The following is a 13,094-nucleotide window of genomic DNA, read 5'->3' on the forward strand; positions in this document are numbered from 1 at the left end:
ACAAACAACCCACATTATTTTCCCACGGCCCCCCTTCAAGCCAAGTTCTCAATCAAGGAGCGATCGGTGGTCCCCCTCTGCGCGTCTTTGAAACCGAACTGAACGTCACCTGCGCCATTACACCATCCTTGTCGACACCTGGTGGCACGCGGCCGAATAGTCTCTGTTAGCGGCTTGTGCATCACCGTCATCACTACCAACCCCCCCGCGCATCTCACACCACACGCCATGGCGGACGAACTGGACTTTCTTCAGTCGGGCTTCGACCTGAACTCCCTCACCGTCCCCCGTCTCCGCTCTATCCTCGTCAATCACGACATTCCCTACCCTGCCTCGGCAAAAAAGGCCCAACTGATTCGCATCCTGGAAGATGAGGTCCTCCCGCAAGCAAGAAAGCTCCTACGGGATCGCGAGCGCGTGAGGAGGACGAGCGCCGGCATCACCGATATGAGCAGCCGCTCCACTTCCGTCACCAGCGACGATGACGAAGAACGCGACTCCATGCCTCCACCACGGACGCCATCGACGGTAGCATCGACGACCCGACGCGGCACCGCACGACGAAGTACCCGCGCATCGACCGCAGATACTGATGAAAATCTGGCACCGGCTACACCTGCGACTGTCTCGAGGCGACGAAGCGCCGTTCCACGTTCAGTGGGTAAGCACCCACGTGCCTCCGACACGGAAACCGGCGACGACACTATGGCTACTCCCGTTGTGGCTGTCAATGTTTCGCCGCGTAAGTCTACGGCAAGGAAGATACGGCGCAGCGAGGCGCCGGTCCTTCCTTCTACGGAGATTTATGAAACTACGCCTGTTAAGGCGGAGCCTCGGGATGAAAATCCCTTCACGGACGACAATCCGTTTCAAAGCGGGAGTCCCTCTGATAGCCTGCGGGGTAGGACTTCAAGTTACGATGGGAAGCGAAAGAGTGGTGGGCGATTATCGACGGATAGTCCGGTGAAGAGCGGCTTGCGGTCTAGGAAGTCAGCTACTCCTACCAATTTCAAGCAGGAGAATGCTATCAAGGCCCCCACAAGAGCTTCGTTTGACTTTGCTTCTCGCTTGAAGCCTCCCCAGGAAGAATCTGAGGAATCTGAAGAGGAGGAAGAGGCGGATTATGAGGAGAACGAAGTTGGTATCAGTGAAGAGTTCACTCCAGAAGAACAGCTTGCCATGGAGACGGAGCAATATGCACCGCTCACACAAGTCCGTAAGCGCAAGCAGAAGCAGGGATCCACTAGTCACATTGCCTCATGGCTCGTGATTCTTGGTATTCTTGGAAGCTTCGGTGCTTGGTGGCGCAAAGAAAAGATTGAGATTGGTTTTTGCGGTCTTGGAAAACCCACCTGGTCCATAGCAGAGACTCAGGTCCCGGAATGGGCCAATGTTCTGGAGCCGCATTGCGAGCCATGCCCGCCTCATGCCTTCTGCTATCCGGAATTCAAGGCTGTCTGCGAGCACGATTTCCTCCTCAAGCCACACCCTCTGTCGTTGGGAGGGATCATTCCACTTCCACCAACCTGTGAAGCTGATAGCGAAAAGGCGCGTCGTGTCAAGGCTGTCGCTGATAAGGCCGTAGAAGAGCTTCGTGATCGAAGGGCCAAGTGGGAATGCGGTCAGCTCCAGGAAGATGGCAAGGACGCATCTCCTGAGATCCCCGAACCCAAGCTCAAGGAAGAAGTTGCGAAGATGCGCCGCAAGGGCCTCAGTGACACCGAGTTTGATGACCTCTGGAAAGGAGCAATTGGTGAGATCCTTGATAAGGACGAAATCATTAGCAAAACTGAGCAGTAAGTTAAACCTCTCGCCGAGATATCTCTCATGTCTGCCTTGCCACGCATTTCGTTCCGGGCTTCATACAACCATCGGCTATTTCTTATGAAGATCTTGGTTCTGACATGGTGTTACCGGAACTAACAGAAACGCCTTCGCAATTACAGACCTTCCGCCGTCCTCGTCCTCACATCAACATCCACTGCCCGACTCCCACTCACTTGCGCCGCCCGCCGTTACGTCCGACTCGCTCTCCTCGCGTATCGACTCCCTCTTTCACTTCTAGCTTTAGGTCTCGTGGGTTTGGCTTATGCACGCGCTCGGGTTCTTGCCCGCCGCAAAGATATCGCCCGTGTGCCCGAGTTGGTGGCGACCAGCCTTGACCGACTCGCAACGCAAGCTGCACTCCACGCACGCGGGGGGAGCAATGGAGCCTTACATCCCAATCGGCCAGATGCGGGACGATGTTCTCCGCTCCGAGCTGCATGGGAAACGGCGTGAAGAACTATGGCGCCGCGTGCAGCGCATTGTCGAAGGTAACGCTAATGTCCGAGCCGCCGTACGTGAAGGCCGTAGCGGCGATGTTGCGCGGTCTTGGGAATGGATTGGCGGTATAGGAGGTGTTGGCGTGACCGGCGGCGACCTCGAAGGTAGCGCCCGTCGTAGCAGTGCACGATTTTCTTTACCTTCTCCTTCCGGTGATGTCGATGTGGGTCAACACACGCCTACCGAGATCAAGGTGGAGTCTGCAGCAAGCCCGAGACAATCACGCCGTTGGAACGAAGGCCGTGCAATCTACTAATTTGCGGGGTCTGCTCGCCTGTCAATCCAATGGTGATGACTTGGGCATCTTTGCATTCTGATATGCAGCCTTTACATTTTGCTTTGATATCCTCCTGTTTCATGTATGAGATATGGTCTTGTCCTTCCCTTCCCTTCTTCCATGTTCACTTGGACTCTTTCCCTTCCTTTCTTGTCTTCTTATCACGTACATATCTCTTTCTCTGTTTATCCTAGCTTTTATTCCAGATGTTCAATACCCTGAGGACCAGTCTGGTCGAATTTCACCTTTTATCTCACAAACCCTCCATAGAACCATTACCCCAGGCTAAAAGGGGCCCCGGGGATCAATGTCTTATCAGCCCGTGCCATGATGCATTTACGCAGAGATCACCCATGTCGATCACCGTGGCTACGCAGAATCTATGTCACCGAATCTAGGTTCGAATTCGTACCGATCGACCAGTGTTTGACACATTGATACTAGTAGCATGGCCGACCCATACGGTATAGGTGGGTTGTACCCGATGATCCTTCTACCACCACCACTAGTGTATCCATAATTCTTACTACTACCAGAGTTCCACGCCTACCGGTTTCACTTGAGACCCATGCTTGTACTTAGTATTTACCTAGTGCATTACGCCCCGCTACACCGCAGTGACCGCGTTATCGGAAACAAAGAGATGAGGGGGGTTTCTGTAAGCCAAACATATCGCAACTTCAACCCGTTCAAGGCTGCTGCATGAATCAGTCACGTTCTATACCTGATGCTCCCTGTATCGAACAGCCCAGAACACCACAGCGGCAGGCCTGACGACGGAAAAAGTGAAGACCGGGCTCACTTTGGTTCAAGTTGTGGGCTTTAGTTTACATGCCTGCCTGCACAGGTCCCAGCACAACCGAAAGCGAAAGCGAGAAAGGAGCGTACGCGCCAAGGTAAAAAACATCCGTATAGTACCCCCGATTTTATTTTATTAAAATTGCACCTTCTTTTTCCTCTACGGGTTTGAGGGGTCTGACGCCGACTGGGAAGTAGCGTGCGCTCCAAGTATTCCCTTTTTTTTTGCTGTGACGCCACCACTTTACGTGGGACTGGACTTTCTTTTTGACAGGTTGCATGGGGGGTTAGTAGATCAAGTGCACCCGGACGGAGCAGTAGTCTACGGGGACTAAGAGTGAAGGATTCCAAGGACTCATACTCCATGACTTTCCGAGGTTCTGACTGGGGAATATCCCAACATACATGCATTGATATCACGCTGTGTATGTACCGTACAAGGATGTACGTGGGTTGCAGGCGCAGGAAACTTGAATCGATACACCCTGACGAGATGATGGGCATTTTATCCAATCGTGGCCTGGATTAGACGAGAGACTTCTGGATTTGGATGTATTCCGCTGCATAGATAGTGGAACTATTCAGCCTCGCGCCATAGTACATAGATGCCGGTGTCGGCGGAAGAGGCTTTTTTTGTTTTCAATTTTTCTTTCGTAATCCTGGAAATAATATCCATGAGCAAGCCGAGGGTCATGATCCAATCTTACAGCCTACATACATCACAGTAGACCGAAAATTGGGTTGACCGCTCATTTTTCCTTGCTTCTATGTAACTGCGGAGTACATCATGGATATATTCTCCTTCTCTGGGGCTATTCAGACAAATAGCAGTGTAGTATATCCCGTCATTATCTAGCCCTAAGACAACGAAGTGGATAAGGAGGGGCAGGGTGGTGGGAGAAGAAGCACATGCCCCGCTCCTTTTGCCCTAGCATTGGTATTTCAAATCTCCTCTTGATGTGGTGTTCTCTGTCCGTCACAGGCTGCTAGAACTTTCTTTCTCGCTTCGACGAGTCGCGGCCGGTTAGTTGCATTGGCTTCGGGCGAGATCAGCATCGACACGTGTTCCGGCAGAGAATTATACACCAATTTCAGGTGGACTTCCCATATTGCTGGGCCCAGACAGTGTATAATACTCATAGCCCTAAATAGTAGGAGCAGGAATGTGGTATTGTGTTAGGAAGCTTGTATATCTTCCAAGGTTTCTGGTAGTTCGCGGCGGACAGAGAGACCAGGATCGAGGAACATCCAGGAACCACTCTGGAATCCAATTGTCTCGTATAGAAAGCAGATCCAAGCCAAAAACCGGGCGTGGGCCTCCATTTGGGGGCCGTTTGTGCGCTGATCGTTATGCCACGGTCCTGGAAGGTTCCTCGCCGGCGTTGCAGGGGCAATTGGGCCGATCTCAGTCTAGTGTAGCTTTCACAACCCGGTAGTTGGGCCGGATTGCATTTAACCTAGAATAGTAAACGCTGGTCTGGGAATGTGGGCATCGGCTGAAGAATTGGAGGGCTTGTCGACAAGCCCGCTTCGGCTGGGCAAATAACGGTCGACTGGATATAATATCCCGCAATCAATCGTGTCAGGATAGGGGTACCACAATCCACTCCAGGACGCCAGGGGGGGGTCCGTCCCAGTCTTCACTTTTGCTGGGACCGGTGGTTTGTGCGAAGATTAAACCACTTGGGTTGATGATGGAAAATGAAGCCGTACTTTACTGAATCATTGTCTAATCGAGCAAAGAAATCAGCGGGATTCTTAGCCGATGATGCTGAAAGACTTGCGCCACGACCCACTAAGTTATCCAAGTCGTTGCGTATTGTTTTATTATTTCTCCCATTTGAGGAATGTCCGCCAGCCGCCAAGTTGATATGTGCGTTGGTTGGACCGACAAGATTTGGTACAGGAGCGTGTCTCTCAGGGAAGGGGCTAAATCAGATCTCGATCAAATACTCATCGTATTAAATGGAATCGATACAGACCGAGGACTCCGTACGGAGTACAGAGGTAGTAACTATTGCATCGATAGGCAAGCAAGATGATCCAATGGTTTGAATAAATCGAGATCAAAACACTCCAGTGTATGTAGATATGCCGGGAAATTGGCAGTCTGCCCTTAGTAGCCCTAGTAGTGTGGAACGAATATACTGTTTTTTAGTGGGTGGTTTCGGAACATGCAAAAGCAAAGCATCTCGTAGCTCAAAGGCATACCTCTGGGGAGCATATGACCCCCAGAAAGACATCAGGTCTTGACGTTGATGGCCATGGTGTCGAGTCGATGTTCCAGCCCTTAAGTGTTAGGGTCTGTAGCGCCAACAACGCCCATTCGGGAGACTACATTGCGCTAGTGGTGGCGAATCTCATGCCGCTGTCTCCCGCCATTCGCTCGGCAGTATGGGTAAGATTTCCGATGAGGGCATGTTTGCTCATCTTTACCGCAGGATTCGAAATCTCATTTCTCGATGGAACGGAATATAAATGGACGCTCATTGAAACTGCGAATATGCAGTCTACCGGAAAAGTTAGTGTGGTTACTGCACCCTGTCACTTCACTTCTCAGTTATCACGGTTTGACTGCCTCGTGATGACAGTACAGCCACAGTGGAGCCATTCGCATGCTTCAGTTAGTGGGGATGACTGCACTGCGTTCTGACGTTGCAAGCCCCAGTGGCAAAAAGCAGATATCTCAAAGGTTCTCTGTTCGGCCCTGGGGGAACGCATTCCGTTGAGTTCCCCGGAACCTCCACGCATGGGATGCAGATGATCTTCTTCACAAATCGACACTGTCTAACCTTTTGCGGGGACGCTATGGGCTCCTCTGTTGCAGTTTTGCTTGAGGAGGAGTGAGAAGCTCGTGCCAAGCAAGCAGCCACGCGGTGTCGGTATAGATGTGAGGTGTTGAAGTGGGAATCAGCGGTTCTAAGTAAGTACATACGAAAAGTACAGACGGTTGTTACAGATCAACGTGTGAAGTACTGTATCTGTATCTGCACCACATGATACTTACAACATGCGGTACACCCAAGGGTGTAGATTTCCAAGTTATATTGATAGGGTATTGCGAATAGCCCTAACTAATAACTGGCCATAGCCCTGGACACCCTAAGGGACCTTGGATTTAGCCCCTAGCAACATCAGGAAGATGGGCCAATAATCGGGTAAGAACTCCTATTTAACAGATCGACGGAAGGGCTAGTGACACTTGAATGATGGCCTTTCAACAAGTTGATATCATTGGATTAGTATTTTCGGATTCCTTATCCGGTCCAATCCATCACCCGTGAAAACTATCCACTATTCCCTAAATTGAAAAAAAAAAAAATTTATTTAAGAGATTGACTGGTCTTTTGTCGTGCTGCACGCGTGGTTCAAGAGGTCACTAGATAACCTGAAGGAAGCCCTGAAGCCCTGAAGGTGTATGGTTTTGATACAAGAGTACCTAGGTACCAAGTCGGGGTTCATCAGAGCCAACAGATGAAGACTCTTTTCCGGTGAGTAGCAGGGTCTAGACAAACCGATCTCGCAAAAACAAACCTATCAACATCGAGCCCCCTTCACGTCGGCCTCCCATGGCCTATGTACTTAACCCAGGCCATAGGAGATGTTCACCCCCCAAAACAGTATAAATAGAAACGCATAGATCGCGGCGGGTAGAATCACTAGTTACTACAACCCCATTTTAATACAGACAGATTATTCTCCGGTAATAGGGGATCTTTTAGGTCTTCTTCTCTCTATCTCCTTTTATGGATTTCCATTTAAGGCTAGGATGAAAAAAATCTAGGGCTCAACACCAAAATAATTACACACAGATGCACACCGATGTGGCATCTCTCAAAAGCAAAAGGGGCCATTGTCCGATAGACAAGGTCTGTTCCTGATGTTCGGATTTAACGAATTAAATATTACCAAGCTCGTAAATCGCAAGAATTAACCAAATTGAATTTTCTGGACCTCTGGGTGGCCCACCCCCCCCCCTCATCCTTGCCTAGGTAGGAGAATGTCAGATTTCCAGTTCCACCTTTCCGCCACACACGTCTTGATCTCTTCGTGTCCCCATTCTCCATCCCCCCTCCACCTACCCCTTTGGCGCTATTCGACGGGGCAAGTGCGTCACAGCGTCTGGTCCTGCAGAAATTACTGCACGGAGCGACAGCAAAAGAAGAGGGGCTAACTAGTGAACATCGCTCTTGAATCCACCCCGAGTCCCCCAGTCCTACATTTCACGCTTCGGACCCGTTGTTGATATGATTCGTGCTGGATGGACGATGTCTGTGATCGTGGCTTGTCCCTCTTGAGTCGTCTGTTAGTCACCACCGTGAGCAACTCTTTCTGTCTATTTTTCGCCTCTTCTATCTCCCCTTTCTTCATCCTACCACCCACCTCCACCCACACGGGTCTTCTCACGCGATGGGCGACGTAGGGCGCGCCTTTAGGCCCATTGCTCCTCGGACCATGCCTTCAGGTGGCGGTCCTGGAGGCGACCGGCCTCCCGGAGGTGGTGCTGGCGCCCTCCCCAGAGGAAGCCAAGATGAAAAGGGCCTCCACGGCCTGTAAAGAATGCCAGAAACGTCGGACAAGGGTACAAACAACCTCCCAGTTCTCCCCCTTCCCTTCCCTCACTTTCTCTACCCGTCTCTGACCTCCCCCACCCCACCCTCTCCTCTACTTCTTTTGCCCTGGTCGCATTCTTCCGCTATGTGGCTATTTTCTCTAATTTGGAACTCTTTTTCTGCTGTCTAGTGCACTGGTATGCCATGTACGGAATGCGTCACTCATGGCCGTGAATGCGTCACAGATGAACTATCTGACAAGCGCCGGAAAGCCTCCGCAAGAAGGACACAGGAGGAACTGAACGATACTAGGACAATCCTGGACTCGCTGCTTGAGCTTATGCGTATCGGCGACCCGGCTTCCTTGCAGAGTATGATTCAGACTGTCCGTGGTGGTGCTGGGTTAGACGAAATCCGCAATTTTCTCGACCAAGTCCTTCCCACCCAACAATCGAATATTTTGAATTCTCAACATCCACCTCACAACCTGGACCCAATGATGGACCCCAGCATGAGGGGTTACTTCAACCCGAATTCGCATTAATAACTTCGAATCTTGTTTCGTTGCGTCGCCTATTTCTGGAAGGTGGCAGGAAGCGCGTCCGTTGCATACCACCGGAGTGACATTTTGGGTTGCGTTTCTTGCACAGCGATCCTATACACACATCGATCCTACGCCACATCCGTGCTACAGGAGCATGATTGGGTGGCCTTTTGATAGTTTTGCCTACTGGGGATCATCTTAATCCCTATGGTCTGCCCGTCATCTTTCCGGGAAATTGAACTTAAAGACCGAAAGAGCCCGGCCGCAGTGGCCCGGCCATACTTTGTTTCCACGCGATATCATTCTGCAGTTTTTTTTTTGCCCTCATGTTTCAAACGATTCCTCTTTTGTCCTATATTGGCCTTGAAAGGACTCTCGTACCCATCATAGGCATCTATGCATCCTTCTTTGTGTTGACTAAAAGCTCTGCCTAGCCTTGGTCTCTGGCTACCGGTCCCCCTCGTCATCATTATCTGAATCCTTTAATTGCCAAACAGCTTGCGGAATGGAGGATCAAGAGTTTTATGCACAAATGCGTGTATATTCTTATCAATCCAAATCAACCGAGCCCATCTGCGATACGAACTAATGCGTTCATCGAGTGATTCTCTTAGCCACCGACCCCCAAGAAATATTGCTTAATTTTGAGGGTCAGTATACCTGATGATACCGGCGGGGACTGTGTCGTGACAAAGAAATCGCAATAGCAGCCAGATGGATATCCTTCAATAAAACTACAAATGTCCTCTTCCACATACAGAATTGACTTTGAAAATATTGTCCTAAAGAGATCATCGGGCATGCAGTACTACTTGATCATTTGATCTCTAGATTCCTTTCTTTTTCTGGGATGCGTCAAAGTGGACTTCATGTGCACTGGCATCGAAATGCTTCTTTTGGTCGTAGATTAGTATCAGAACGAATAGTTGCGAGCCAACAATACTAATATATAGACCACTCGCATTCATTTACATCTCCCCAACTTCCCTTTCTTTTCTTTTTCTTTTGAAATTCCCTCCAATTAACTAAGTATTCAATATTGAAAAGACACACGCATTGTTTTATCTTTTTTAAGTTTACTCCAAAGAACCAGAGTGTCTCGACTAGTCTCACATTAAATGCAGTGGCACCTTAGCTCGGTTACTGGCCGCCATCCCACCTCGCCGCTGCAGTGTTGATCCTTCGAGTGACCTGTTCTCGAGATGCAGGTTGCAATGACTTTTTGTGAGATTGAATCTCCTGGTCTGCCTCGGTCCATCTCACGCTCTTGGCCAACGGCTAGTTATGTTCATGTTTAATAACCTTGGTATAAATCCGGGGGTGGAGAGCCCCGCGCCGCACGACCCGAGGCGAACAGCCGAGAGTCTCTGAGGTCCACTCTTCCTTTTTCCCACTTCCCCCGGATTCTTCTCCTTCGCCCTCGCTTCCTAGTACTGGATTTCTGGCCCAAATGCAAACACCCCATGTATCTCTTGGCAATTTTTACCTAGTGGCGATCTCGACATGGCCGCAAATAGTATAGTCGCCCGGATTCCCCCGCAGCAGGATTCTGGGCCTGGAATGCTCGACAATGTAGTCGACACTGCAGAGGCGCATACCCCCGGTCGGAAAAGGAAAGCCTCCGGCTCACTATCAAATAAGAATGGTGCGGGTCGGCAGAAGATCACCCGGGCCTGTGACTCGTGTAAAGTGAAAAAGACTCGATGCACCGGAACCCTACCTTGCACAAGATGCACCCGACTATCACTTCCATGCCGATACGACGCAGCCTACTCGAGAGGTCTCCCACCTGATCCACTGCCTGGGACTGCGACTGGGACTGCAACTCCATCGCCAGAAAAATCCTCCAGACGTCGACTCTCTGAGACAGGAGGTCATCTATCTAGCGACTCGCTTCTCGGCGACAGCACAAGATTTGGCACTGCGACGGCTAGAGACACTGTCAGCAGCCAACATGCACTTCGCCACACTGTGTCGCGACGCAACTCGCCAGAGCCCGGCTCGACCGACTTTGAGGGTAACTACCTAGGCCCAGCGTCTGGCGTGTCGTTTATCAACCGCGTTTGGAGTCGCCTGCATCAGGATGAAACGCAGATTCCCAATGACCTGCAGAATGAGTCCTCCAAGAACACTGCCGTCTTCATGTTTGGGGACAAACCTTACTCCCAGCCTCAAGATATACATTTTTCCTTGCCATCTTACGAAAATGCCATGGAGCTAGTGGCAATCTACTTTGACTTTTCCATGGTAACTTACCGCTTCTTACACAGGGGTAGCGTGGAGAAATGGGTCAAGCAGGTGTATGAGAACCGCCCTTCGGTGACTAATCTGCCGACAGGCAACATGGTGGCGAGAACTGCGATCGTACTTATGATATTTGCTGTCGGTACGGTTAACAATGCTTCCGAAATCCAAGAAGATGGGCAAAGTCTCAGGTTCGCAATTCTGATCACGATACATACAGATTCAAACATCTACTAACCATTCACATAGCGAGTGTTGGTTCGCAGCGTCAAAATACATCTCCTCTTTGGAATCCGGTCCACCTCGATTGGAGACAATACAGGCACGGCTGATCCAATGCCTGTATCTACTCTCATCATCACGAGCTAATGAGTGTTGGTACTCGTTTGGCACGGCTTTACAGGTGGTTACGGCACTGGGCTTGCATAGAAAACGTGCCGGCAACCCTTCTAAGAAGGGCGGTTCCTGCTATGAATTGGAGATTAGGAAACGCATATTTTGGAGCGTCTATGTTCTGGACCAATACCTTAGCATAATGTTTGGTCGGCCGCGACTGCTTCATGACGAAGACATTGACCAAGAGCTGCCGGATGAGATGAATGACGATGATCTTTTGGAGGAAGATCCAGCTCGACGCACAGGATCCCCGGACAGTATGATGATTGCGTCTGTGCTTCATTATCGGTTAGTCACGGTTTGATTTTTTTGCTTGATCTTTCTTTGCGAACTGACCCCTGGTACTTTGTATAGACTCGGCCGCATCTTGGGCGAGATCTCTCGGCGGCTTTATAGCATAAAGCCTCACTCGCGTGACTCGCCACTGGAAACAGCCGTTCGTCTCACCTCCGAATTGGAAAGGTGGAAGGAGACTGTACCACCTCTTTTCAACAGTGTCCGACCCTCGAGCTTAATTCCACCCCTCTGTCGGCAAAGCCAAGTTCTTCAACTAGCTTATTCCCACGCCATGATTCACGTCACTCGCTCATTCCTCCTGGATGATTTTACTGACCTCGGCCGTCGGCCAAGGGACCCGCATCCACTTGTCAGTGCTCATGTGCACAAATGCATCGAGGCCGCAGAACATGTCATGACCCTCGTCGATGAGCTAGCGCATCAAACGCTATTCATCCAATCATTCTGGTTTACACACTATGTGTGCTTCTGCGCCATTTTAGTAGTATACATCCATATTATTCAGCAACACCGCCAGTCCCTAGCTCCGAGCCCTTCGGCCGGAAGCCCGACAGACGTTAATAAGTTGCATTCGCTATTCTTACTCGCTGAGACTTGTCAGCAGCATCTTGCCGAGGCCACTCGGAAGAATTGCCCAAGTCGACGCTACAGTATTATTCTTGAGGAGCTCAGGCGGGAAGTTCACCGACAGCTAGGATCAAACGACCAGGCTAGCTTGGCAAGAAACGATGCGGCAGATGATCACCTACCAGAACAGGCGGCGCTCACCCCTAACAGCGGGGATGGGGATGATTCCTTCAACACGCAAGTGGTGGATTTTGCCCCTATGTCAGGGATGCTGCAGCCTTCCGAGCTGGGAGTCCCATTTGACGACACTGGTCTTTTTGAGAACTTAGATGGCTCGGTATGGTGGGCCAATCTTGATTCATGGGTAGGACAGCCTGGCATCCAACTACATCGCATTTGCTAACGATACCTAGGCTTTGTCAAGTCTCCCCAATGACCCCTCTACCTTTAACTTTTAGTGAGAGTTTATGTTCTAGATGCTGGATGCTGGCTCGGGGGGTTCCGTCACAACCCACGGAGCTTTAGGGACGTTCAACATTTAACCCTTTGTACACACTAAGATACCCATTGAATCTATATACTTTCGTTGGCTGGACCTGAAGTCTGAAGTTCTTTTTTCGCAATGAAACCTTGGAGTACTGTGAATCCACCTGATGGATGTTGATTATCACCACTTCGAACCTTAATACAGGGCTGTCGGGGTCTGGGACTGCCAACTCGGCAAATAATTTCGTTGAAGCCCATACCAGGCAGCTATTACTAGTAGAGGGCATTTGAATTGGAAGCTTTCAAGTTTTTTACCACCCATCGAAATCCATCAGGTCCTGGGAATTTTTTCGGGGTCGTGGGTCGGAAATTTGGAGTGTGGGCAAGGAGTGCTTTTGTTTATTCTCACACCCACAACGAATTGATGTAATTAATTAAATGAGAAAAAAAAGATCCAGGTATCAGGATTTGATGGTGAAAAGCATGAAAAATGCAAAAAATGGACTCGCGGGGAATCGAACCCCGGACCACTCCCATGCTAAGGGAGTATTATACCACTAAACCACAAGCCCAATTGTATGAAGTAAAGCCCGGGTTTAGGCTTCTT

General features: G+C 50.2%; 3 protein-coding genes across 3 annotated transcripts; all 3 read left to right on the forward strand.

The window, feature by feature from the left end:
• Positions 1-228: 228 nt before the first annotated feature.
• N7533_005126 (putative sister chromatid separation protein (Src1)) lies at positions 229-2,581 on the forward strand (the record flags this gene model as incomplete). The annotated part of the gene is made up of 3 exons (XM_057101776.1): positions 229-1,796; positions 1,947-2,080; positions 2,157-2,581. 3 exons carry the CDS (start codon positions 229-231, stop codon positions 2,579-2,581), a joined length of 2,127 nt encoding a protein of 708 aa, XP_056961406.1.
• Positions 2,582-7,810: 5,229 nt separating this feature from the next.
• N7533_005127 (uncharacterized protein) lies at positions 7,811-8,497 on the forward strand (the record flags this gene model as incomplete). The annotated part of the gene is made up of 3 exons (XM_057101777.1): positions 7,811-7,953; positions 8,001-8,082; positions 8,144-8,497. The coding sequence occupies 3 exons, from the start codon at positions 7,811-7,813 to the stop codon at positions 8,495-8,497; spliced, it is 579 nt and encodes a 192-aa protein (XP_056961407.1).
• Positions 8,498-10,000: 1,503 nt separating this feature from the next.
• On the forward strand, positions 10,001-12,459 carry N7533_005128 (Zn(II)2Cys6 transcription factor; the record flags this gene model as incomplete). The annotated part of the gene is made up of 4 exons (XM_057101778.1): positions 10,001-10,932; positions 10,991-11,425; positions 11,492-12,365; positions 12,415-12,459. 4 exons carry the CDS (start codon positions 10,001-10,003, stop codon positions 12,457-12,459), a joined length of 2,286 nt encoding a protein of 761 aa, XP_056961408.1.
• Between the last annotated feature and the right edge of the window lie 635 nt (positions 12,460-13,094).

This window comes from Penicillium manginii (genome assembly GCF_028828005.1).
Source record: "Penicillium manginii strain IBT 31320 chromosome Unknown utg000004l:1.0-7231830.0:1.0-7236170.0, whole genome shotgun sequence".
Taxonomy (NCBI): domain Eukaryota; kingdom Fungi; phylum Ascomycota; class Eurotiomycetes; order Eurotiales; family Aspergillaceae; genus Penicillium; species Penicillium manginii.